The 25,728-nt window shown below is 34.5% G+C and overlaps 3 protein-coding genes across 3 annotated transcripts; all 3 read right to left on the reverse strand.

Annotated features, from left to right (window-relative positions):
* Positions 1-48: 48 nt before the first annotated feature.
* On the reverse strand, positions 49-7,395 carry LOC142240081 (angiotensin-converting enzyme-like). The gene is made up of 3 exons (XM_075311799.1): positions 7,366-7,395; positions 6,418-7,301; positions 49-277 (listed from the first exon to the last, which is right to left on the reverse strand). Exons 1-3 carry the CDS (start codon positions 7,393-7,395, stop codon positions 49-51), a joined length of 1,143 nt encoding a protein of 380 aa, XP_075167914.1.
* A 4,839-nt stretch (positions 7,396-12,234) lies between these two features.
* On the reverse strand, positions 12,235-13,091 carry LOC142240082 (angiotensin-converting enzyme-like). Its single transcript, XM_075311800.1, has 4 exons — positions 13,042-13,091; positions 12,827-12,967; positions 12,319-12,497; positions 12,235-12,260 (listed from the first exon to the last, which is right to left on the reverse strand). The coding sequence occupies exons 1-4, from the start codon at positions 13,089-13,091 to the stop codon at positions 12,235-12,237; spliced, it is 396 nt and encodes a 131-aa protein (XP_075167915.1).
* Positions 12,828-25,420, reverse strand: LOC142238767 (angiotensin-converting enzyme-like). Its single transcript, XM_075310492.1, has 5 exons — positions 25,346-25,420; positions 24,359-25,248; positions 18,135-18,477; positions 13,042-13,243; positions 12,828-12,967 (listed from the first exon to the last, which is right to left on the reverse strand). Exons 1-4 carry the CDS (start codon positions 25,373-25,375, stop codon positions 13,112-13,114), a joined length of 1,395 nt encoding a protein of 464 aa, XP_075166607.1. The 5' UTR covers positions 25,376-25,420; the 3' UTR covers positions 12,828-12,967; positions 13,042-13,111.
* Between the last annotated feature and the right edge of the window lie 308 nt (positions 25,421-25,728).

Here is a 25,728-nt window from a genome sequence, read left to right on the forward strand (position 1 = left end):
CCTGAAATATCGGACTGCCCACTAACCAAACCTAGAATCGGGCAGCATTTATTTATAAAAGAGACGCTCTCCACTCGTAGTAGTAGGGATTAAAAAATGGGAATCTCCCATTTGTGCTGTGGAGGCTTTACCTAGGCTATTTTGGTTATATTCAAGGTAAATTAGAAGAGAATGGTGAATTACTTTTCTGCCATCTTTCATATTTGATTTACGAAAAATAACTTTGCTATTGTTTACTGTAGCTCTTAGGAGCACGGTTGATACAGTTGGTAGAATTCTATCAAAAATAGTAGATTTTTTACTGTTTGGTAGATTGGTAGAATTCTTGATGGTTTGGTAGATTTTGCGATGTATACCTCTCCAACTAAGAGGTTCTTCCATTTTCTATAGAAATAAAATTTTGACAAAATTCTCTGTAGAAATAAAATTTTTAAACAATTTTCTATAGACATACAATTTTTAAAAAATGTCTATAGAAATAAAATTAAAAAAAAAAAAATTCTATAGAAATAAAATGTATATCTAATTATACAATTATTTTTCGAGCTTTATGGACAGATATAGATTAAGGAACATGGTTAATAGAGCCATTGAAAAGAAAACGCCAGATACAAATCTATACACGCCTGGACTGTACATGTTTCGGTCCGGGCGAATGAACCTTTCCACAGCCTCTAGTATAGATTTGGCTGGGAGAGATAACTCAATTTTGGGCCCTTTATGCTAACTCCTTATGGAGAAAACATTTGGGAATTTCCCTCTTACAAATTGAATCATCTTTTCTCCTACTGTACATTATCTTTTCATCTAACTTAAAAGTCCCTTAATCTTATTATACCCACCACCATAGAATGGTGACGGGGGTATAATAAGTTTGTCATTCCGTTTGTAACACATCGAAATATCGATTTCCGACTATATAAAGTATATATATTCTTGATCAGGGAGAAATTCTAAGACGATATAACGATGTCCGTCTGTCCGTCTGTCTGTCTGTCTGTCTGTCTGTTGTTGTAACACATCGAAATATCGATTTCCGACTATATAAAGTATATATATTCTTGATCAGGGAGAAATTCTAAGACGATATAACGATGTCCGTCTGTCCGTCTGTCTGTCTGTCTGTCTGTCTGTCTGTTGTAATCACGCTACAGTCTTCAATAATGAAGCAATCGTGCTGAAATTTTGCACAAGCTCGTCTTTTGTCTGCAGGCAGGTCAAGTTCGAAGATGGGCTATATCGGTCCAGGTTTTGATATAGTCCCCATATAAACCGACCTCCCGATTTGGGGTCTTGGGCTTATAGAAATCGCAGTTTTCATCCAATTTGCCTGAAATTTGAAATCTGGAGGTATTTTATGACCATAAAGAGGTGTGCCAAAAATGGTGAGTATCGGTCCACGTTTTGGTATAGCCCCCATATAGACCGATCTCCCGATTTTACTTCTTGGGCTTATAGAAACCGCAGTTTTTATTCAATTTGCTTGAAATTGGAAATCTAGAGGTATTGTAGGACCACAAATACGCGTGCCAAAAATTGTGAGTATCGGTCCATATTTTGGTATAGCCCCCATATAGACCGATCTCCCGATTTTACTTCTTGTGCTTATAGAAACCGCAGTTTTTATTCAATTTATCTGAAATTGGAAATCTAGAGGTATTGTAGGACCACAAATATGTGTGCCAAAAATTGTGAGTATCGGTCCATATTTTGGTATAGCCCCCATATAGACCGATCTCCCGATTTTACTTCTTGGGCTTATAGAAACCGCAGTTTTTATTCAATTCACCTGAAATTGGAAATCTAGAGGTATTGTAGGACCACAAATACGTGTGCCAAAAATTGTGAGTATCGGTCCATATTTTGGTATAGCCCCCATATAGACCGATCTCCCGATTTCGGGTCTTGGGCTTATAGAAACCGTAGTTTTTATCCAATTTGTCTGAAATTGGAAATCTAGAGGTATTTTAGGACCGTAAAGAGGTGTGCCGAAAATGGTGAGTATCGGTCCATATTTTGGTATAGCCCCCATATAGACCAATTTCCTAATTTTACTTCTTGGGCTTCTAGAATCCGAAGTTTTTATTCTATTTGCCTGAAATTGGAAATCTAGAGGTATTTTCGGGTCACAAAGAGGTGTGCCGAAAATGGTGAGTATCGGTCCATATTTTAGTATAGCCCCCATAAGAACGATCTCCCGATTTAACTCCTTGGGTTTCTAGAAACCGTAGTTTTTATCTGATATGCCTGAAATTGTAAATATTCTGGTATTTTAGGCTCACAAAAACGTGTATCGGATTAAGTTTTTATAGGTCCATTTGGTAATGCCTCCATATAGACCGACTTCACTTCTTGAGGGTGTAGGAGGCGCACTGATTATGAAAATTGCTTGAAACTCAATGTAAAATTTCCAGATTTTACTTCTACAGATTTAAGATTTCAAATCAAGACGTTATTTTATAATTTTCTTGCACACTTACAAGAGATGTTAATGATTCCTCTAAACCTCAAACAAAAATGGTTCTTATAAATCCAGAATCTGATATAGTCCTCATAGGTGAAATCTTTAAATTTATCTTCGGGTAGTGTCCTCAAGTCCTCAAGCCCTCCTGAAATTTCAAAGGAAACCCTAATATTTGGTTCATGGTGGTGGGTATTTAAGATTCGGCCCGGCCGAACTTACTGCTGTATATACTTGTTTTTATTTAGTTTTGTTACATAGTAATGCAACAACACGAAATTTATTTTTAGAAAGCTAATTTGTTAGAATTCACCTAAGTGGTGAACAGTCGAGCAATGCTTCTTGTTTCTACAGTCAACTACAACAACATGTGACAACTTGCAGAAACTGGTTTCCAGGATACAACAACAATTCTAACGCGTACATTAGTCGTACGACGGGCTCATCGTTGCTTATTATAATTCATGTTAGCCTGATACCGAAACAGGCAATTGACGTCCAAATGCATTATATCTAATTACACAATTATTTTTCGAGCTTTATGGACAATGGCTCTATTAACCATGTTCCTTAGTCTATATATGTCCATAAAGCTCGAAAAATAATTGTATAATTAGATATAATGCATTTGGACGTCAATTGCCTGTTTCGGTATCAGGCTAACATGAAATATAAGAAATAAAATTAAAAAAAAAAATCTATAGAAATAAAATTTTGACAAAATTTTCTATAGAAATTTTCTATAGGATAAAATTTTGACAACATTTTCTATAGTAATAAAATTTTGACAAAATGTTCTATAGAAATATCATTTTGATAAACGATTCTATAAAAATAAAATTTTGACAAAATTTTCTATAGAAATAAATTTTGTGATAAACATTTTCTATAGAAATAAAATTTTTATAAAACTTGTTTAGAGAATTAACATGTTTATAAAACTTTTTTATAAAAATAAAATTTTGACAAAATTTTCTAACATATAGAAATAAAAATTTTACAAAATTTTCCATAGAAATAACATTTTGACAAAATTTTCTATAGAAATAAAATTTTGACAAAATTTTCTATAGAAATAAAATTTTGACAAAATTTTCTATAGAAATTAATTTTGTGGTAAACATTTTCTATAGAAATAAAATTTTGACAAAATTTTCTATAGAAATAAATTTTGTGATAAACATTTTCTATAGAAATAAAATTTTTATAAAACTTGTTTAGAGAATTAACATGTTTATAAAACTTTTTTATAAAAATAAAATTTTGACAAAATTTTCTAACATATAGAAATAAAAATTTTACAAAATTTTCCATAGAAATAACATTTTGACAAAATTTTCTATAGAAATAAAATTTTGACAAAATTTTCTATAGAAATAAAATTTTGACAAAATTTTCTATAGAAATTAATTTTGTGGTAAACATTTTCTATAGAAATAAAATTTTGACAAAATTTTCTATAGAAATAAATTTTGTGATAAACATTTTCTATAGAAATAAAATTTTTATAAAACTTGTTTAGAGAATTAACATGTTTATAAAACTTTTTTATAAAAATAAAATTTTGACAAAATTTTCTAACATATAGAAATAAAAATTTTACAAAATTTTCCATAGAAATAACATTTTGACAAAATTTTCTATAGAAATAAAATTTTGACAAAATTTTCTATAGAAATAAAATTTTGACAAAATTTTCTATAGAAATTAATTTTGTGGTAAACATTTTCTATAGAAATAAAATTTTTATAAAACTTTTTTAGAGAATTAACATTTTTATAAAAGTTTTTTATAAAAATAAAATTTTGACAAAATTTTCTATAGAAATAAAAATTTTACAAAATTTTCCATAGAAATAAAATTTCGACAAAATGTTCTATAGAAATAAAATTAAAAAAAAAAAACTATAGAAATAAAATTTTGACAAAATTTTCTATAGAAATAAAATTTTGACAAAATTTTCTATAGGATAAAATTTTGACAAAATTTTCTATATAAATAAAAGTTTGACGAAATTTTCTATAGATATAAAATTTTGATAAAAGTTAGAAAGTTAGTTTGGAAAAATTTTCTATAGAATAAAATTTTGGCAAAATTTTCTATAAAAATAAAAGTTTGACGAAATTTTCTATAGATATAAAATTTTGATAAAAGTTAGAAACTTTTATCAAAATTTTTTTATTTTATCAAATTGTACCAGAAAACTACAAATGAATTTTAATTTGCAAAATTTTATCTCTATAGAAAATTTTCTCAAAATTTTATTTCTATAGAAAATTTTCACAAAATTTTATTTGTATAGAAAATTTTGTCAAATTTTTATTTGTTTACAAAATTTTGTCAAAATGTTATTTCTATAAACAAGTTTTATAAAAATTTTATTTCTTTAGAAAATGTTTATCACAAAATTTATTTCTATTGAAAATTTTGTCAAAATTTTATTTTTACAGAAACTTTTACCAAAATTTTATTTCTATTCTATTCTATTTCTAATTGATACTATCATTTCTGTGATTGCAAATTAATAGTACCAATTAATTTTTAATTAGGTTATGTTAGGTTAGGTGGCAGCCCAATGTATCAGGCTCACTTAGACTATTCAGTCCATTGTGATACCACATTGGTGAACTTCTCTCTTATCACTGAGTGCTGCCCGATTCCATGTTAAGCTCAATGACAAGGGACCTCCTTTTTATAGCTGAGTCCGAACGGCGTTCCACATTCCAGTGAAACCACTTAGAGAAGCTTTGAAACCCTCAGAAATGTCACCAGCATTACTGAGGTGGGATAATCCACCGCTAAAAAACTTTTTGGTGTTCGGTCGAAGCAGGAATTGAACCCACGACCTTGTGTATGCAAGGCGGGCATGCTAACCATTGCACCACGGTGGCTCCCAATTTTTTAATTGATACTATAATTTCTGTGATTGCAGACATTGCAATATAAAAAATTAATTGGATCAATTAATTTCGTGATTGAATCAGATTTTTTTTTTGGGTGCACAGCCCTATAATTAGCTTCCATTGATTATCAGTTTGGTATCTGGTGCCTAGGGCCCATAAAACAGGTGCTGACATACGCAGACTTGCGATATGCAGTTACCACAGTACTCTCGCGTTCAGTAGACCTTTCTTTAGTAAAGTTAGGCATCTTTCCACTACTGAGTCCCAACTGGAACAAGGAGGATGTATGCCCCATATGTAATAAAGGAGCTTAAATCCCTCATTGAACTGTCAATCTATTCGACTCCTCGCTAGATGATTCTTGAGTCATCCCGTCCAGAGCAGAGATTCAATATTGATGCTTGTTCGTCAAATCTTTCCTTTATCTTTGCAATGAGTGATGCGGATGTCGCGATTGTCATCGAGGTCCTGTATCAAATATCTCATTGACCTACCAATCTACTCGACTCCCATCCAAATGATTCTGGAGACATCGCGTCTAAAGCAAAGATTCTCGATTAGCTCTTAAGTCCTTTGTCCTTCTACTAAATCGTGGAATATACAGCTCACTGGAAAGTAAATTTGATAATGCCGTTGGCTAATGCTAGTGCGATCAGACAAGCAATTCCCAGTGCTACAGTTTACAGACTTGTCAAAACTGCTATAAGGAGTTCTCACAGTACTCTGCAGATTGGAAGATCCTTCTGGAGGAAGTTCAGATATTTCACCCCCCAATGAGCCGAAATTGAAAACATCTTAGTGATGATGAATGTCCCATATGTAATCGAGGACCTTAAAACTCACATTATTTGCAGGATTGTCCTACCATTCTACTTAACTCCTCGACAGATCTCTGTGGAGATATCGCATCATAATAGGAGAGATGGTCGATTTATCCTTAAAATGACCAAAATACCAAATCTCTGGAAAATAGGATCCTTCACTCACATTATCGTCTATGCCAGCAGTACCTAAATATTTCATTCAAAATCTTAATAATAGAAAAATTCTTACCTTGGATATGGAGGAAATCCGAGCATATTGAAGAAATGCGAAGCATTGGTAATTAAATCACTGGGTCCCCAATTTTTGTTCAACTCTTGTTGTAAATTTGGCAATTTTTTCTCCGGATAAGGATTTACCAATAAGGAATCTTTTTTCCATGCTTGATAGAGAGCCTCCTCGAAAAGATGGTGAGGAATAAGACCAGAAGCAGGAATAATGTCATTACCAAATTTTTCTCTCAAGGCTTGTCTCAAATGGCCATGCATTTGCTGATACAGGGGTCTGATGGCGGTCATATAATTTTCTAATTCTTCCAGCATATTAGGATCATCATAATTCTCATACCATACTGCTGATGGAGATTTCGTCGGTGTAGCCAAATTCTGATAATAGCTAATGTAATTTTTTAGTGCAATCCTCACATTTGCAGGTACACGATTACGCCATTCACGCCAATACCATTTTATGTACTCTGGTTTGTCACCATTCGTAAGAATCGATTTAATTTCACGATCGTATGAAACAAATTTGCAATAATTGTGACAAAAGAGCGAACAGGTAAATTTACGTTTTCCCACCGTTTTCAAAAGTTCAGTATCTTGTCTAAATTCCTCAGTGGTCTCTGGGTATTTCCAATCACGACTCAAAATTTCAAATTGACGCTTAAGTAGAGGATTTTGAAAATTTTCCCAATCGAATTTATCCAATGAGGTTTTGTAGGCCAAGAGTTTATCACGTAGTTTGATATCAACACTGATTACATCGTCTGGATGATCGTATTCATAATTGGAATTGGCCCGATATTGAGCATCAATAGAGGCGATTAATTTCTCAGCACATGCCTCGGTAAGACATTCAGTCCTTACGGAGTATACGGTATAAAGACCAAGGAACTGAAATGAGAATAGAGATCCTTTGGTGTTGCCATTTAGGATATTTAGGAAAATTCAAACTTACCAATAGGACCAAGTATTTGAAATTTGTCATTTTGCTATGTTTTCATTGCCAAATTTTGGTGACAACTGACTTTATATTTAATAGAATTAATGTTTTTATAATTCGTGTATTTTTTTTTTTTTTTGGTTTTATTTTTATTATACTCTAATTTTGTTCTTTGGGATCAATAAAAGTTATAGGCACGATATTTTTGGAAAGGTGCATTTCTTTATCAGTGATCAATTTGGCTTGTTTGTTTTTATAATAATGCGAGCTTGTGCTAACATAGGTTACATCTAATCGGCTTTAGAAATATTAAGGAGATATCAAAAATTCACATATATGCGCAATAATCTGAGAAATACGAGGTATAAACAAAAAATTGCTGTCTTCAGCGGAGAAGTTCATTTTTGGCTCAATGAATTGTAGATTTTGGAGTGAGAATCAGCCAGAAGCATTGCAGAAACTATCACTATATCCAGACAGAGTCACAGTGTGATGCTGTTTATGGGTTGGTGGCATTATTGGACCGTACTTCTTCAAAAATTATGCAAATCGCAGCGTTACTGTGAATAGTGAGTGAATAAAACAAAATTGACAACATTTTCTATAGAAATAAAATTTTGACAAAATTTCCTATAGAAATAAAATTTTGACAAAATTTTCTATAGAAATAAAATTCTAACAAAATTTTCTATAGAAATAAAATTCTAACAAAATTTCCTATAGAAATAAAATTTTGACAAAATTTCCCGCAGAAATAAAATTTTTAACACAATTTTCTATAGAAATAAAATTTTGACACAATTTTCTAAAGAAATAAAATTTTGACAAAATTTCCTACAGAAATAAAATTTTGACAAAATTTTCTATAGAAATAAAATTTTAACAAAATTTCCTATAGAAATAAAATTTTGACAAAATTTCCTACAGAAATAAAATATTGGCAAAATTTCCTATAGAAATAAAATTTTGACAAAATTTTCTATTTGCAAAACCTACCAAACTATCTACCATTCTACCAAACAGTAAAAACTACCATTTTTGGTAGAATTCTATTAACCGTGGCAACCGTGTCTGCTGGTTATAATTTTTGGCAACGACTGAGGACTTTATTCCCAGACGCAAAAATAAATAGTATCAGACGCGAAATGAATAGACCTTCGGGCTTACAGTTCCCCCATTGAGTCCTTAGGGCTTATAGTTTCACACTGAAACCTTCGGTTCTAAAGTTCCACGCCTGAGACCTTCGGGCTTTCAGTTCCACCACTGAGACTTTCGTTCCTATAGTGTCACCATGGAGTCCTTGGTGCTTACAGTTCCATCACAGAGATTTTCGTGCCTATAGTTCCACCATTGAGACCTTCGGGCCTACAGTTCCCTCATTGAGCCCTTAGGGCTTATAGTTTCACACTGAAACCTTCGGTTCTAAAGTTCCACGCCTGAGACCTTCGGGCTATCAGTTTCACCACTGAGACTTTCGTTCCTATAGTGTCACCATGGAGACCTCGGTGCTTACAGTTCCATCACAGAGATTTTCGTGCCTATAGTTCCACCATTGAGATCTTCGGGCCTACAGTAACCCCACTGAGATTTTCGAGCCTACATTTCACTGTTCCACCACTGAGTCCTTCGGGCCTTCAATTCCACCACTGAAACTTTCGTGCCTATAGTTCCACCATTGAGACCTTCGTTCTTACAGTTTCACTTTCGGGCCTACAGTTACATCACTGAGACTTTCGTGCCTATAGTTGCACCATTGAGACCTTGGGGTTTACAGTTCCACCACTGAGACTTTCGTGCCTATAGTTCCACCATTGAGACCTTCGGGCCTACAGTTGCCCCACTAAGACGTTCGGGCTGACGTTTCCACGACCGAAATATTCGGATCCACTGTTCCACCATTGAGACCTTCGGGCCTTCAATTCCCTCACTGAGACTTTCGTGCCTATAGTTCCACCATTGAAACCTTCGTTCTTACAGTTCCACCACTGAGACTTTCGGGCCTACAGTTCCACCACTGAGACTTTCGTGCCTATAGTTCACTCCCTGAGACCTCTGGTCCTACAGTTCCACGACTGAAACCTTCAAGCCTAAAGATCCACAAGTGACACCTTCTTGCCTAAAGTTCACTCGCTGAGACCTTTGGTCCTATAGTTCTTCCACTGAGACCTCCCAGCCTATAGTTCCACCATTGAGACTTTCGGGCCTATAGTTCTTCCACTGAGTCCTTCTGGCCTACAGTTTCACCATTGAGACTTTCGGGCCTAAAGTTCCCCACTGAGACCTTCGTGCCTACAGTTACACGACTGTGACCTTCGGGCCTACAGTTCCCCCACTGAGACCTTCGTGCCAACATTTCACTGTTCGACCACTGAGACCTTCGGGCCTTCAATTCCTATATTCGTGCCTATAGTTCCACATTGAGACCTTCGTTCTTGCAGTTCCCTCTTCGGGCCTACAGTTCCACCACTGAGACTTTCGTGCCTATAGTTCCACCATTGAGACCTTCGGGCCTACAGTTCCCCCACTGAGACGTTTCCACGGCCGAAATATTCGGATCCACTGTTCCACCATTGAGACTTTCGGGCCTTCAATTCCACCACTGAGACTTTCGTGTCTATAGTTCCACCATTGAGACCTTCGTTCTTACAGTTCCACCACCGATACTTTCGGGCCTATAGTTCCACCACTGAGACTTTCGTGCCTATAGTTCCCTCCCTGGGACCTCTGGTCCTACAGTTCCACGACTGAAACCTTCAAGCCTAAAAATCCACCAGAGACACCTTCGGGCCTAAAGTTCTCCCGCTGAGACCTTTGGGCCTATAGTTCTTCCACTGAGTCCTTCTGGCCACCATTAAGACCTTCCGGCCTACAGTTCCACCATTGAGACTTTCGGGCCTAAAGTTTCCCACTGAGACCTTCGTGCCTACAGTTACACGACTGTGACCTTCGGTCCTACAGTTCCCCCACTGAGACCTTCGAGCCTACATTTCACTGTTCCACCACTGAGACCTTCGGGCCTTCAATTCTTATATTCGTGCCTATAGTTCCAGATTGAGACCTTCGTTCTTGCAGTTCCACCTTTGGGCCTACAGTTACACGACTGAGACTTTCGTGCCTATAGTTCCACCATTGAGACCTTCGAGCCTACAGTTCTCCCACAGAGACTTTCGGGCCTACGTTTCTACGACCGAAATATTCGGATCCACTGTTCTACCACTGGGACCTTCGGACCTTCAATTCCACCACTGAGACTTTCGTGCCTAAAATTTCACCATTGAGACCTTCGTTCTTACAGTTCTACCACTGATACTTTCGGGCCTGCAGTTCCACCACCTTCGTGCCTATAGTTCCCTCACTGAGACCTCTGATCTTACAGTCCCACGACTGAAACCTTCAAGCCTAAAGATCCACCAGTGACACCTTCGGGCCTAAAGTTCTCCCGCTGAGACCTTTCGGTCTATAGTTCTTCCACTGAGACCTTCCGGCCTATAGGTGCACCATTGAGACTTTCGGGCCTAAAGTTTCCCACTGAGACCTTCGTGCCTACAGTTACACGACTGCGACCTTCGGGCCTACGAACCTACAAATCCCCTACTGCGACCTTCGAGCCAACAGTTCCCCCACAGAGATCTTCGGATCTACAGTTCCACCACTGAGACCCTCTAGCCTACAATTCCACCGCCAAGACTTTCAGGCCTACAGTTCGCTGGTATTACTGACGTCTACATAATAGTCGTCAGTAATACTAAAACCGACTACAGACACAAAGCTATTACGACCTCTGTCTATGTAGAAACTGATACCATATCGCTTCAACAAAAAATAACTGTAACAATACTAGCAACCTTCTGAAACCCGAAGAATTCATCAGCACTTCCCGATCACCCACAAATCGATTAATACATAGCTTCCCAATCGTCAACGAATCAAACTACTCAGCAACAACCAATAATTTATGTTTCATCGTATGCAACAGTCTCCTATCATCAATGAACCAGCAAATTCCGACCCTTTGGTTAGGTTAGGTTAGGTTAGATGTAGTGACAATCATATCGGGTTGTTCAGGCTCATTTAGACTATTCAGTCGATTGCGATTATACGGAGGTGAAATTCTCTCTTATCACTAAATGCTGCTCGATTCTCTGTTAAGCTTAATGACAAGGGACCTCCTTTTTATAGCCGAGTCCGAATGGCATTCCACATTGCAGTGAAACCACTTAGAGAAGCTCAGAAATGTCACCAGAATTACTGATAGGTGATAATCCACCGCTGAAAAATTTCTTGGTGTATTTTCTCCATGTATGCAAAACGACCATGCTAACCATTGCACCACGGTGGTTTCCTGATATGCCGCCGAAGAAGTTATGAGTTTCCAGCCAAATATAAAGGACATGATTTGTCACTAGGATTTTGAGAAAAGTGGGGATCTAAGAGAGCCACCGTGGTACAAGGGTTAGCATGCCCGCCTTGCATACACAAGGTCGTGGGTTCAACATTCCAAAAAAAAGTTTTCAGTGGTTGATTATCAGTAATGCTGATGAGAATTTCTAAGTGTTTCAAAGCTTCTCTAAGTGGTTTCACCGCAATGTGGAATGCCCTTCGGACTAGGCTATAAAAAGGAGCTCCCTTATCATTAAGCGAAACTACACCACTGTGGACTGGACTGAATGTCTATAGACTGAAAAGTCTATGCCTGAAATATCGCGCTGCCACTATAACTAACCTAATCTTAATTCATTTTTGCGTACGTCTCGGGTTGTGCTCATTTAAGACTCGACTTGACCGAAATTATACTTTCTTATCCCGAATCCATGTAGAAAAAAAATTCTTCTCATAGTTATTACAAATTTAAGTTTTATTATTTATAAGTGTTTCGATGACATTTTACATGCGAGAATTCTTTAGACAATCTGTGAAAAAACGAAGAATATTGAAAATTATTTAACTTTATAAAATCAAGAAACTTACAATTAACATATTCCCAGCCAACAGGAATATTTCTATCTGCATTATCTTTGCCAATCCAGATGTGTAGGGGCTTGTAATAATCCAAAAAGGCAGATCCTTGTAATTTGGTTTCATGTAAAGGTGACAAATCTTTAATAATTTCACGCCAAGTTTTGCTATAACCAATTGACATCATTTTCCTAAAAAAATAATCATTTTAATATCAATATATAAATACCTATTTATATACAATTAAATATAAATAAAGTGAAACTTCTTAGAAGTAGACAGCCATAAACGCTTCAATTTTGTGCACATTTGGGAGGTGTCTAGTTATGAGAGGTTGATTTTAACGTCATAGGATAACAAACGTTTCACGACAATTGTCCACCTGTGAGAGGTATCTGCATTTCAGGTTGTTCAAGTTTTAGACGATTCACTTTTTATATAATTAACCTCTGAAAATTGGATGTTCTAAAAAGCAAACACCTCTCTAAAGTGGTTAATTTTTGTTTTAATATTATCTTACTTCAAAATATCGCCAGCCTCATGACGGTTTGTCAGATCACATTTGAATAAAGGTTTTGCATCATTATCCGCTTGGAATTCACCAGTTCTTGTACAAAGATCCCGATAGATTTGATAGCCAAAAAATTCACCAAAAAGTTTTCTAAAGTTAAAAAAAATAAAAAAAAATAATTTCAAAAAATTTCTAAATCTAAAGAGAAACATCAAATTATTTACTTTGTACTCCTTTGATCTGCCAGAATCCCTTCATAAAATTTGGCAGGCATATCATACGCAGAGGGATCGGTTAAATCCGATGGTCCATAAGATTCCAATAATGACAATTATATTCGGAAGGTTTTATCCTATCGTCGATCATATCAATCCAAAGTTTTTCATGAACAAAATACATGGGAATAGAAAACAGGGCATGGACGGCCTTAAAAGAAAATACAATAAATAAAAGGAATATTGGAAAATAAAGCATACAAATAAAATATTTGTCGAATCTCATTCCGTTTCCCTATAACAAATTTGATCGATTGGAAATTGTTCCCGGATCTTCCTCTTTGTCTATGGTCGGAGTTATAATATGCGGAAGTAGCATAGGCCTCTTAACCACGGTTGCCACAGTTGGTAGAATTCGACCAAAAATTGTAGATTTTTTATTATTTGGTAGATTGGTACAATTCTTGATGTTTTGGTAGATTTTGACAAAATTTTCTATAGAAATAAAATTTTGACAAATTTTCTATAGAAATAAAATTTTGACAAAATTTTCTATAGAAATAAAATTTTGACAAAATTTTCTATAGAAATAAAATTTTGACAAAATTTTCAATAGAAATAAAATTTTCACAAACTTTTCTATAGAAATAACATTTTTGAGAAAATTTTCTATACAAATAAAATTTTGAGAAAATTTTCTATAGAAATTAAATTTTGACAAAATTTCCTATAAAAATGAAATTTTGACAAAATTTTCTATAGAAATTAAATTTTCACAAAATTTTCTATAGAAATAAAATTTTGACAAAATTTTCTATAGAAACGAAATTTTGACAAAATTTTCCAAAGAAATCAAATTTTGAAAAATTTTCTAAACAAATAAAATTTTGGCAAAAAAAAAACTTTGACAAAATTTTCTATAGGAATAAAATTTTGACAAAATTTTCTGTCTAACTAAAATTTTGAAAAAAAAAAAATTCAGAAAATTTTCTATACAAATAAAATTTCGAGAAAATTTTCTAAGAAATAAAATTTGAAAATAATTTTCTACAGAAATAAAATTTTCTGAAGATTTTCTAAGAAATAAAATTTTGAGAAAATTGTCCATAGAAATAACTTTTTGACAAAATTTTCTATAGAAATTTTTACAAAATTTTCTATTGAAATTAAATTTTGAAAAAAAAAATTCGAGAATTTTTTATTATTTGGTAGATAGGTAGAATTCTTGATGTTTTGGTGGATTTTGACAAAATTTTCTATAGGCATACAATTTTGACAAAATTCTCTATAGAAATAAAATTTGACAACATTTTCTATAGAAATGAAATCTTGACAAAATTTTCTATAAAAATAAAATTTTCACAAACTTTTCTATAGAAATAACATTTTTGAGAAAATTTTCTATACAAATAAAATTTTGACAAAATTTTCTATAGAAATTAAATTTTGACAAAATTTCCTATAGAAATAAAATTTGAAAAAAATTTTCTATAGAAATAAAATTTTGACAAAATTTTCTATAAAAATGAAATTTTGACAAAATTTTCTATAGAAATAAAATTTTGACAAAAAATTTTCTTTAGAAACGAAATTTTGACAACATTTTCCAAAGAAATGAATTTTGAAAAATTTTCTAAACAAATAAAATTTTGGCAAAAAAAAAAAATTTGACAAAATTTTCTATAGGAATAAAGTTTTGACAAAATTTTCTCTCTAACTAAAATTTTGAAAAAAAAATTCAGAAAATTTTCTATACAAATAAAATTTCGAGAAAATCTTCTAAGAAATAAAATTTGAAAATAATTTTCTACAGAAATAAAATTTCCTGAAGATTTGCTAAGAAATAAAATTTTGAGAAAATTGTCCATAGAAATAACTTTTTGAGAAATTTTTCTATAGAAATTTTTACAAAATTTTCTATTGAAATTAAATTTTGAAAAAAAAAATCGAGAATTTTTTATTTGGTAGATTGGTAGAATTCTTGATGTTTTGTTGGATTTTGACAAAATTTTCTATAGGCATACAATTTTGACAAAATTTTCTATAGAAATAAAATTTCGACAACATTTTCTATAGAAATAAAATTTCGACAACATTTTCTATAGAAATGAAATCTTGACAAAATTTTCTATAAAAATAAAATTTTCACAAACTTTTCTATAGAAATAACATTTTTGAGAAAATTTTCTATACAAATAAAATTTTGACAAAATTCTCTATAGAAATTAAATTTTGACAAAATTTTCTATAGAAATAAAATTTGAAAAAAATTTTCTATAGAAATAAAATTTTGACAAAATTTTCTATAAAAATGAAATTTTGACAAAATTTTCTATAGAAATTAAATTTTGACAAAATTTTCTATAGAAATAAAATTTTGACAAAAAAATTTCTTTAGAAACGAAATTTTGACATTTTCCAAAGAAATGAATTTTGAAAAATTTTCTAAACAAATAAAATTTTGGCAAAAAAAAAATTGACAAAATTTTCTATAGGAATAAAGTTTTGACAAAATTTTCTCTCTAACTAAAATTTAAAAAAAAAAAAAAAAATTCAGAAAATTTTCTATACAAATAAAATTTCGAGAAAATTTTCTAAGAAATAAAATTTGAAAATAATTTTCTACAGAAATAAAATTTCCTGAAGATTTGCTAAGAAATAAAATTTTGAGAAAATTGTCCATAGAAATAACTTTTTGAGAAATTTTTCTATAGAAATTTTTACAAAATTGTCTATTGAAATTAAATTTTGAAAAAAAAAAATTCGAGAAAATTTTCTATAGAAAAACAATTTTGAGAAAATTGTCTATAGAAATAAAATTTTGAGAAAATTTTCCATAGAAATAAAATTTTGACAAAATTTTCTATAGAAGTAAAATTTTGACAAAATTTTCTAAGAAATAAAATTTGAAAAAAAAAAAATTACAGAAATCAAATATTGACAAAATTTTCTATAGAAATAGAATTTTATCAAAATTTTCTATAGAAATAAAATTTTGACAAATTTTTCTATAGAAATAAAATGTAGACAAAATTTTCTATAGAAATAAAATTTTGACAAAATTTTGACAAATTTTTTTATAGAAAAAAAATTTTGATAAAATTTTCTATAGAAATAAAATTTTGATAAAATTTTCTATAAAAATAAAATTTTGACAAAATTTTCTATAGAAATAAAATTTTGACAAAATTTACTATAGAAATGAAATTTTGGGAAAATTTTATATGGAACTAAAATTTTGAGAAAATTTTATATGGAAATAAAATTTTGAGAAAATTTTATATGGAAATAATATTTTTACAAAACTTTCTATAGAACCCAGCAAAAAAATTTGGAAGTTCTTCCAAAGGAACAACTTTAAAAGCACTTCCAGAAGATACACTCCCAATGATGTTCCTTATTTTATCTACCCAGGAAGTTCTGTTAATTCAGTTTTTTTATAACTTGGTTTTTTCATACTTGTAATGGGTAATTTTAACTTTTTTCTTTCAAATAGGTTAAAGCAGAATAAGAATTCATAAAATGGTACATTTTTATGAATTAAATTCAATCTGAAAAAATTGTGAATTTTTGAAAATATTTTAGGTCAAACGTTTCCGACAAGCGTTAGAATCCATGAAAAATTATAGAAAATATTTATTTGATAAAAATATGACAGAATTTTTTAATTTACATTCAAAGCATTGAATAAAGAAGTGATGCAAATTCAGTGCAACGGCAGTTGAAATGGAGGACTTCCATCCTATGACAAACCCATGTTGAATTCATCGCTTCTGCATCAATTTTGTACCACTTCCGTATCCAAAAAGAACATTTTCATAACTTTTTTGGCGACGCTTCGTTTGCTGGGAAATAAGATTTAAAAAAAAAAAAATTTGAAAAAATTTTCTATAGAAAAAAATTTGAATAATTTTCTATAGAAAAAAAATTTGAGTAATTTTCTATAGAAATACAATTTCGAGAAAATTTTCTAAGAAATAATATTTTGAGAAAAATTTCTAAGAAATAATATTTTCAGAAAATTTTTTATTATATTACATGTTAGCCTGATACCGAAACAGGCAATTGACGTCCAAATGCATTATATCTAATTATACAATTATTTTTCGAGCTTTATGGACAGATATAGATTAAGGAACGTGGTTAATATAGCCATTGAAAAGAAAACGCCAGATACAAATCTATACACGCCTGGACTGTACATGTTTCGGTTCGGGCGAATGAACCTTTCCACAGCCTTTAGTATAGATCTGGCTGGGAGAAATAACTCAATTTTGGGCCCTTTATGCTAACTCCTTATGGAGAAAACATTTGGGGAAAGATGATTCAATTTTTAAGAGGAAATTTCCCAAATGTTTTCTCCATAAGGAGTTAGTATAAAGGGCCCAAAATTGAGTTATCTCTCCCAGCCAGATCTATACTAAAGGCTGTGGAAAGGTTCATTCGCCCGAACCGAAACATGTACAGTCCAGGCGTGTATAGATTTGTATCTGGCGTTTTCTTTTCAATGGCTATATTAACCACGTTCCTTAATCTATATCTGTCCATAAAGCTCGAAAAATAATTGTATAATTAGAGAAAATTTTGTATAGAAATAAAATTAAAAAAATTTTTTTTTTGAGAAAATTTTCTATACAAATAAAATTTCGAGAAAATTTTCTATAGAGAAAAATAAATTTGAGAACATTTTCTATAGAAATAAAATTTCGAGAAATTTTTCTAAGAAATAAAATTTTGAGAAAATTTTCTATAGAAATAAAATTTTCAGAAAATTTTCTATAGAAAATAATATTTTACAAAACTTTTAACCACAAACATTTGATAAAACACTGTGAAATAAAATTTTTCTAGTTGGTAGTTTTTTTCGTAAAATTTTGTTAAAAATTTGGTAGATTATTTTTGGCTCGAGTGGCAACCGTGCTCTTAACCCTTTGTGGGATTTGTTGCCTTCTATATCTCCACCGATGAATTGTTTTTAAATTGACCCAGATATTACCGAGCGTATATTTCTACAAGTGATTTCGGCTGCCCTCGTAACTTTTCCATTACCTAGGTTAAGGGTACATTCAATCCCACCCTTCAAATAAAAATTCCTTATTTACCATTCTATAAAGAAAATTCAAATGCATTTTATCATCGTAATTGTATTCCTTTAACAGATCCAAATGTTGCTGCAAATGTTTGGGAGTTGATACACTTAAAATAGTTGCCTCCGCCAAGGCATTGCTAAATCCAGGACATGCCTCTTGGCTGTAACCCACGCTAAGATTATTTTTCAGAAGAGCATATTCCACTTGAGCCATATCTCCATGGATGGTCAAGAGTTTTTTATAGTTCACCTTGGGGCAATAGGTCATTTGGATCATACCATGAGTGTTTATACGAGTTTTACATTCGGGTCCAAGAGGAGTGTTTCTATCATCATAGGCTGTGAAGGTGTTTTGCCTAAAAGATAAAAAAATAATTAGAATCTAGACCCAGATCAAGGAATTTGATAATCTGAAATTTGTTTTAAAAGCTTAATGTTACTTTTTCACGGGTGTTGAGTACTAATCAGAAAAGGTCTCGAAATTGGACCTATACCTAAAGATGACACATTGGATATAGGAGATTTTAATTAGACGAATCCTAATCGATAGTCTAGTGGACATCGATGGAGAGGAAGTGCAATATAGAACTTTTTCCAAAGATTCAAGCGGACGCCATCAAGTCAACCATAACTTTGGAAATGATAGTGGTTCTAAGACCTATATAGATACAGATTAAAAGTGAGGCCGTCTGAAACGGACGGAAACATGACGAAAATCTGGGGATAATAGAGTGGGAGTATCCATAATCGTCATGGATGTCGAGTGTGTCATTTTCGTGCCAGAAAAAGGTCCTGGGGAAATGGCGCACCACAACAGGTACTAGAGGGAAATAACTCTTACACCTATGAATCGAAGACGAATGAGAGGACAGAACAGACACCGTTATCCTACTCCGACTACAAGATCACAGCGCAATCCCCTAGGTAAAAATGCGGACAATAACGGAATGTGACAGAGAAAAAAAAAGAGGTCAAAGGACGTGAATATTGACACGAATAACCTGAGGCCAATTAAAGCCATATCAGACAGCACGCAGTACGATCACGAAACGTGTTGGACTTTACATTGGATGGTTAACGATTATTCATGATACGCCAGCATCTGGATAGCTGGCCATAAAGGAATGAGACCAAATGTAAAGGAAAATTAACTGGTAACACAAGGGGAAGTGAAGTGGAACACATAGGGAAGTGAAACTTTATATAAAATGAAGTGAATTAGGGTAGAAGGAGAAGTGAATTTGGTCGCGAAAGGAATGAACTACGACACAAAGGAAAATGAACTTTGATACAAAGGGAAGTGATTTTAGCACAAAGCGACGTTAACTTGGACACAAAGGGAACTGAACTTGAACACAAAGGGAAGTAAATTATACACAAAAGTAAGTGCACTTGGACACAAATGGAAGTGAATTAGAAGTTGGACATGAAGGAAGTGAACTAAGAAACAACGAGAAACTAGGCCACAAAGAGAAATAAACTGGGATACAATGAAAAGACAACTTGGACACAAAGGCAATTGATCTTGGTAGGGAAGTGAACTTGAACACAAAGAGAAGTGAACTTGAACACAAAGGAAAGTGAACGTGGGAACAAAGTGACGTTGATTAGAAAACAAAGGGAATTCAACTAGGTCACAACTGGAAGTGATCTTGGATACAAAGCGAAGTCAACATAGAAAAAGAAGGAAGTGAACTTGGTCACAAAGGGAAGTCAAATAAGAAACAAATGGAAGTAAACAAGGTCATAAAGGAAAGTGAACTTGCATACAAAGGGCAGTGCACTGGGTCATAAAAGCAAGTGAACTAAGACACAAAGGGAAGTGTACTTGGATACAAAGGGAAGTATACTAGGACACAAAGGAAAGTGAACTGGGACACAACTGAAAGGGACCTGGGACGTGAAGGGAAAAGAAGCTGGATACAAGGAAAGTAAATTTGGACGCAATGGGCATTGAACTTGGAAGTGGACACAAAGGGAAGTCAACTTGGGCACAAAGGGAAGTCCACTTGGGCACAAAGGGAAGTAAACTCGAAGACAAAGGGAAGTGAGCTTGGACATAAAGGAAAGTGAATATGAAATCAAAGTGAAGTTGATTAGGGTATAAAGGCAATTTAACTAGGATACAAAGCGAAGCCACATCCAAGACAAAATGTAAGTGAATTAGGCCACAAAAGACAGTGAACTAGGATACAAAAGGAATTGATCTTGCACAAAAAGGGAGATGAACTTGGGCGCACAGGAAAGTGAACTAGCTCACAAAGGGAAGTGAAGTTGAACATAAAGGGAAGTGAACTCGGACCCAAAGGGAAGTAAACTAGGACACAAAGGGATATTAACTGGGACTCAACTGGAAGGGAACTAGAACGCGAAGGGAAAAGAAAAGGGATTTGAATTTAGACGCAAAGAGGAATGAAGTGGGATACACAAGGAAGTGATCTTGGGCGCAAAGGGAAGTCATCTTGGACACAAGGGGAAGCGAACTTGAAGTCAAAGGGAAGTGAACTTGGGCACAAAGGGAAATGAATTAGGACACAAGGAGAAGTGAACAAGGACGCAAAGGGAAATGAATTGGGATTCAAAGGGAAGTGAATTAACTCAAAAAGATAAGAGAACTAAGATGTATAGTGAACTTAGACACAAAGTGTAGTGAACTAAAACCCCATTTGGGCGATGTTAAGCTGTGCGACCTTGGGAAGCACAACACAAATACTATGCCAAGATAGAAGAAGACTATTGGAAGACAGCAGGATCACAGTCAAAAGGGCCGTGGGAATCTTGAGTTGAGAGTACATCTATGCCGAATGGCAGCAGCGCAGGAAAGTGTATGTAGAGAGTGTGGACATTTTGGGAAATGGCTAGTTTCCCGCATTTACAAGATGTAGAGCCCCCACAAAGTGGAATACAAGATTCGGGACCTGGCTAGGCTTCGAAAAAAGTATTTAAAGAGTAGGAGATTTTGAAAAACTACCTTTGGGCTTGGAAGACATATAAAGCGATGATGAATGGCGCAACGGTGGGTAGGGCGACGAAAACACTGGACAACTACTGTGAGAGAATATGCCGACAGTGAAAAGAGCCGTGGGAATCATAACCGCCCATCTAGAGTTGAGGGCATAACTGTGCCAAATAAAGGGTGATACGGTCAAAACTTGGTCAAGGGAAAACGCGTGTAAATCGGTGAAATCGTTTATTTAAAAAATCAAATTAAATTTCTTTTTCAAGTTCAATTAGTATAAAATTCAGGAAAAATATTCAGTTAGGCTTTCGCTTTTCCAAATCCGAATTGCCGGGCCTCACGCTTGACACCTGCCATCAGATTTTGTACAGCCACCTTGTCCACCTTCTTCGCCGCAGAAAGCCAGTTTGCCTTGAACTGCTGATCGTCCTTAGCAGTTTTTTTTTGGTCTTCTTTAGGTTCCGCTTGACAATAGCCCAGTATTTCTCAATCGGGCGGAGCTCTGGCGTGTTGGGAGGGTTCTTGTCCTTGGGAACCACCTGCACGTTGTTGGCGGCGTACCACTCCATGGCCTTTTTACCGTAATGGCAAGATGCCATATACGGCCAAAACAGTACGGAACAACCGTGTTTCTTCAGGAAAGGCAGCAGACGCTTATTCAAACCCTCTTTCACGTAAATTTCTTGGTTGACAGTCCCGGAAGCTATGAAAATGCTGCTTTTCAAGACACAGGTACAGATGGCTTGCCAAACTAGATATTTCTTTGCGAACTTTGACAGTTTTATGTGCTTGAAAATATCTGCTACCTTTCCCCTTCCTTTTGTCGTATAAAACTCCTGTCCCGGAAGCTGCTTGTAGTCGACTTTAACGTAGGTTTCGTCGTCCATTACCACGCAGTCAAACTTCGTCAGCATCGTCGTGTACAGCCTCCGGGATCGCGCTTTGGCCGTCGTATTTTGTTTATTATCGCGATTTGGAGTCACTACCTTCTTGTAAGTCGATAGTCCGACTCGTTTTTTGGCTCGATGCACGGTTGTAGACGATACACCCAGCTTATTTGCGGCATCTCGGAGAGAGAGGTTAGGGTTTCGCTTGAAACTACCGGCAACTCTCTTTGTCGTCTCAGCGGCTTCCGGTTTTCGATTTCCCCCCGATCCAGACTTCCTGGCTGTCGACAAACGTTCCCCAAACACTTTAATTACATTTGTAACGGTTGATTTGGCAACTTTTAGCGATTTTGCCAGCTTTGCGTGCGAGTAGCTCGGATTTTCGCGATGCGCGAGTAAAATTTTGATACGCTGCTCTTCTTGCTTGGACGGCATTTTGACAACTGAAGAGTGAATTCCAAAATCAAAATAGGAGCAACATTCTACACACACACACACACCTTCAAAATGAGGGGTGTTCAGGTTTTTTAAATGCAAAATTGAAAGAAATACGTCAAGTTTATATTGACCAAATTTTGACCGTATCACCCTTTATGATGGGAAGAATAAATTAAAGCGCAAAAATCCGAATACAGTGAATCCTCCGAAACTTGGACACTCTGAAATGCGCACACCTCTTAAAGGTGGACAATTGTTGTGAGACTTTAGCTACATATACTATCACGTTATCATTAACTGGACACCTCCCAAATGGAGTCGACCGTGGCTGTTTACTTCTGGCCAGTGTCACTATACTTGCTTGGGAATATGTGAGGATCCTCTTTTGAACGAAACCAATTTAATTTAATATTACAGTGAAACCCCTAAAACTTGGACACACACACCGGACGTCTCCTGTCGTGAGACGCTTGCTATATTATAACACATTAAAATTAACCTCTCATATGTTAACTGGAACACCTGCCAAATGTGAACAAAATTTAAGCGACTGTGGGTGTACACTTCTGAGAAGTTTCACTGTATATCACTTAAAGGGTGATACGGTCAAAATTTGGTCAATATAAACTTGACTTATTTCTTTCAATTTTGCATTTAAAAAACCTGAACACCCCTCATTTTGAAGGTGTGTGTGTGTAGAATGTTGCTCCTATTTTGATTTTGGAATTCACTCTTCAGTTGTCAAAATGCCGTCCAAGCAAGAAGAGCGGCGTATCAAAATTTTGCTCGCGCATCGCGAAAATCCGAGCTACTCGCACGCAAAGCTGGCAAAATCGCTAAAAGTTGCCAAATCAACCATTACAAATGTAATTAAAGTGTTTGGGGAACGTTTGTCGACAGCCAGGAAGTCTGGATCGGGGGGGAAATCGAAAACCGGAAGCCGCTGAGACGACAAAGAGAGTTGCCGGTAGTTTCAAGCGAAACCCTAACCTCTCTCTCCGAGATGCCGCAAATAAGCTGGGTGTATCGTCTACAACCGTGCATCGAGCCAAAAAAAACGAGCCGGACTATCGACTTACAAGACGGTAGTGACTCCAAATCGCGATGATAAACAAAATACGACGGCCAAAGCGCGATCCCGGAGGCTGTACACGACGATGCTGACAAAGTTTGACTGCGTGGTAATGGACGACGAAACCTACGTCAAAGCCGACTACAAGCAGCTTCCGGGACAGGAGTTTTATACGGCAAAAGGAAGGGGAAAGGTAGCAGATATTTTCAGGCACATAAAACTGTCAAAGTTCGCAAAGAAATATCTGGCTTGGCAAGCCATCTGTACCTGTGGCTTGAAAAGCAGCATTTTCATAGTTTTCGGGACTGTCAACCAAGAAATTTACGTGAAAGAGTGTTTGAATAAACGTCTGCTGCCTTTCCTGAAGAAACACGGTTGTTCCGTACTGTTTTGGCCGGATTTGGCATCTTGCCATTACGGTAAAAAGGCCATGGAGTGGTACGCCGCCAACAACGTGCAGGTGGTTCCCAAGGACAAGAACCCTCCCAACACGCCAGAGCTCCGCCCAATTGAGAAATACTGGGCTATTGTCAAGCGGAACCTAAAGAAGCCCAAAAAACTGCTAAGGACGAGCAGCAGTTCAAGGCAAACTGGCTTTCTGCGGCGAAGAAGGTGGACAAGGTGGCTGTACAAAATCTAATGGCAGGTGTCAAGCGTGAGGCGCGGCAATTCGGATTTGGAAAAGCGAAAGCCTAACTGAATATTTTTCCTGAATTTTATACTAATTGAACTTGAAAAAGAAATTTAATTTGATTTTTTAAATAAACGATTTCACCGATTTACACGCGTTTTCCCTTGACCAAATTTTGACCGTATCACCCTTTAGTTAAAATAATGTTTAATTAAAAATATAAAAATATTGGAAAATTGGTTATATTTACTCTGAAATGCTGTCAAAACCCAAGGACTCAAAGAAATCGTTTGCAGTAGATATCAACATAGATGGCTGCCAATTTCCTTTCAATTCTTGTTGTAAATTAGGAAGTTTCTTCTCAGGATAAGGATTAATTAAAATTGATTCTTTCTTCCAAGCCTGATACAATGCCTGCTCCAGAAGATGATGAGGAATAAGACCAGAATCAGAAATTGTAGAATTTCCATATTTCTCTCGTATAGCTTGCCTCAAATGAGCATGCATTTCATTGTACAAAGGAGCAATCGCTGTCATATAATTTTCGAAATCTTCCATCATATTGGAATCATCATAGGCTTCATACCAAATAGCAGAGGGTCTCATATCAGGCATTGACAAATTCCGATAATATTGAATGAAATAATTTAGAGAGTTGTTAACATCAACAGGCATATGATTACGCCATTCACGCCAATACCATTTGATATCTTCTTGATTGCGACTATTGGTAATCAGTGGCTTGATTTCACGAAGATAGGAAACTTTTTTGCATTCATTGGGAAAGAAACGACTGCAAGTGAATTTTTTAGCCACCAGCGTTTTAAGAGTGGTCGTAGAAGTTTTAAACTCATTATCAATACTTGGATATTTGGTATCACGCATAAGAATCTCAAATTGTCTTCTCAGTTGAGGATTTTCAAATGATTGCCAATTGAATTTTGCCAACATACTATATTCATCGATCAATTGATCGCGTACTCGAATTTCAGCATCAATATCGGATCTCCAATGAGTATATTGTAATTCGTGTTGTTGACGATATTCCTCATCCATACCAGCTATCCAGGCCTTGGCACATTCTTCCGTCAGACAGACATCATCATTGGCTATACATAAACCATAATAGAAAGAAATCAGCTGAAAATTTTAAAAATATTTATGTATATTGTATTTTGTTTTTAACACACTCCCATTTATTCAATTTATGGCGTTTTTTTTTTTTTATAAAATTTACCACTAGATTCCAACACACGATTTTGAACATCTTGCTGTGAGTGACTTAGAAACACTATTGCCAACGCCAGTCTTTGCTGTTTACTAAAAATCAATTTTAAAATCTTTAGTGTTTTATATTCCATGGCTTTGTCGTAACTCTTTGATAAGAAACTTCTTAATAAAAACATAGCGTTTACAGAGAATATTCTCTGATGGCTACACATACACAAATTTTGTTTTCATTGTTGGAATGCCTTGGTTAGAATGAAATAGAATTTTTTGAGGTTTTGGAAATAATTATGCAAATATGCCTTCTTAATATTTTTAAGTATTTTTTCAAAGCAAATCCCACTCAATTAGCATACCATGACACATGGGAGGTATTATTAAAAAGATGAATTT

This window comes from Haematobia irritans, chromosome 5 (assembly GCF_050003625.1).
Source record: "Haematobia irritans isolate KBUSLIRL chromosome 5, ASM5000362v1, whole genome shotgun sequence".
Taxonomy (NCBI): domain Eukaryota; kingdom Metazoa; phylum Arthropoda; class Insecta; order Diptera; family Muscidae; genus Haematobia; species Haematobia irritans.

What these genes read in the sequence shown, in the direction of transcription:
- LOC142240081 (XM_075311799.1), bottom strand. Translation starts at nt 7,395, where the DNA reads ATGACAAATTTCAAATACTTGGTCCTATTG. An exon ending in TCAAATACTTGGTCCTATTG is followed by an intron (nt 7,302 to 7,365) that starts GTAAGTTTGAAT and finishes TTCTCATTTCAG; the next exon opens with TTCCTTGGTCTTTATACCGT. An exon ending in GGATTTCCTCCATATCCAAG is followed by an intron (nt 278 to 6,417) that starts GTAAGAATTTTT and finishes TATTTTTGATAG; the next exon opens with AATTCTACCAACTGTATCAA.
- LOC142240082 (XM_075311800.1), bottom strand. Translation starts at nt 13,091, where the DNA reads ATGCCTGCCAAATTTTATGAAGGGATTCTGGCAGATCAAAGGAGTACA. An exon ending in GCAGATCAAAGGAGTACAAA is followed by an intron (nt 12,968 to 13,041) that starts GTAAATAATTTG and finishes TTTTAACTTTAG; the next exon opens with AAAACTTTTTGGTGAATTTT. An exon ending in TGGCTGGGAATATGTTAATT is followed by an intron (nt 12,261 to 12,318) that starts GTAAGTTTCTTG and finishes GTTTTTTCACAG; the next exon opens with ATTGTCTAAAGAATTCTCGC.
- LOC142238767 (XM_075310492.1), bottom strand. Translation starts at nt 25,375, where the DNA reads ATGTTCAAAATCGTGTGTTGGAATCTAGTG. An exon ending in TCGTGTGTTGGAATCTAGTG is followed by an intron (nt 25,249 to 25,345) that starts GTAAATTTTATA and finishes TAAAATTTTCAG; the next exon opens with CTGATTTCTTTCTATTATGG. An exon ending in TGAATTTTCTTTATAGAATG is followed by an intron (nt 13,244 to 18,134) that starts GTAAATAAGGAA and finishes TTTTCTTTTAAG; the next exon opens with GCCGTCCATGCCCTGTTTTC.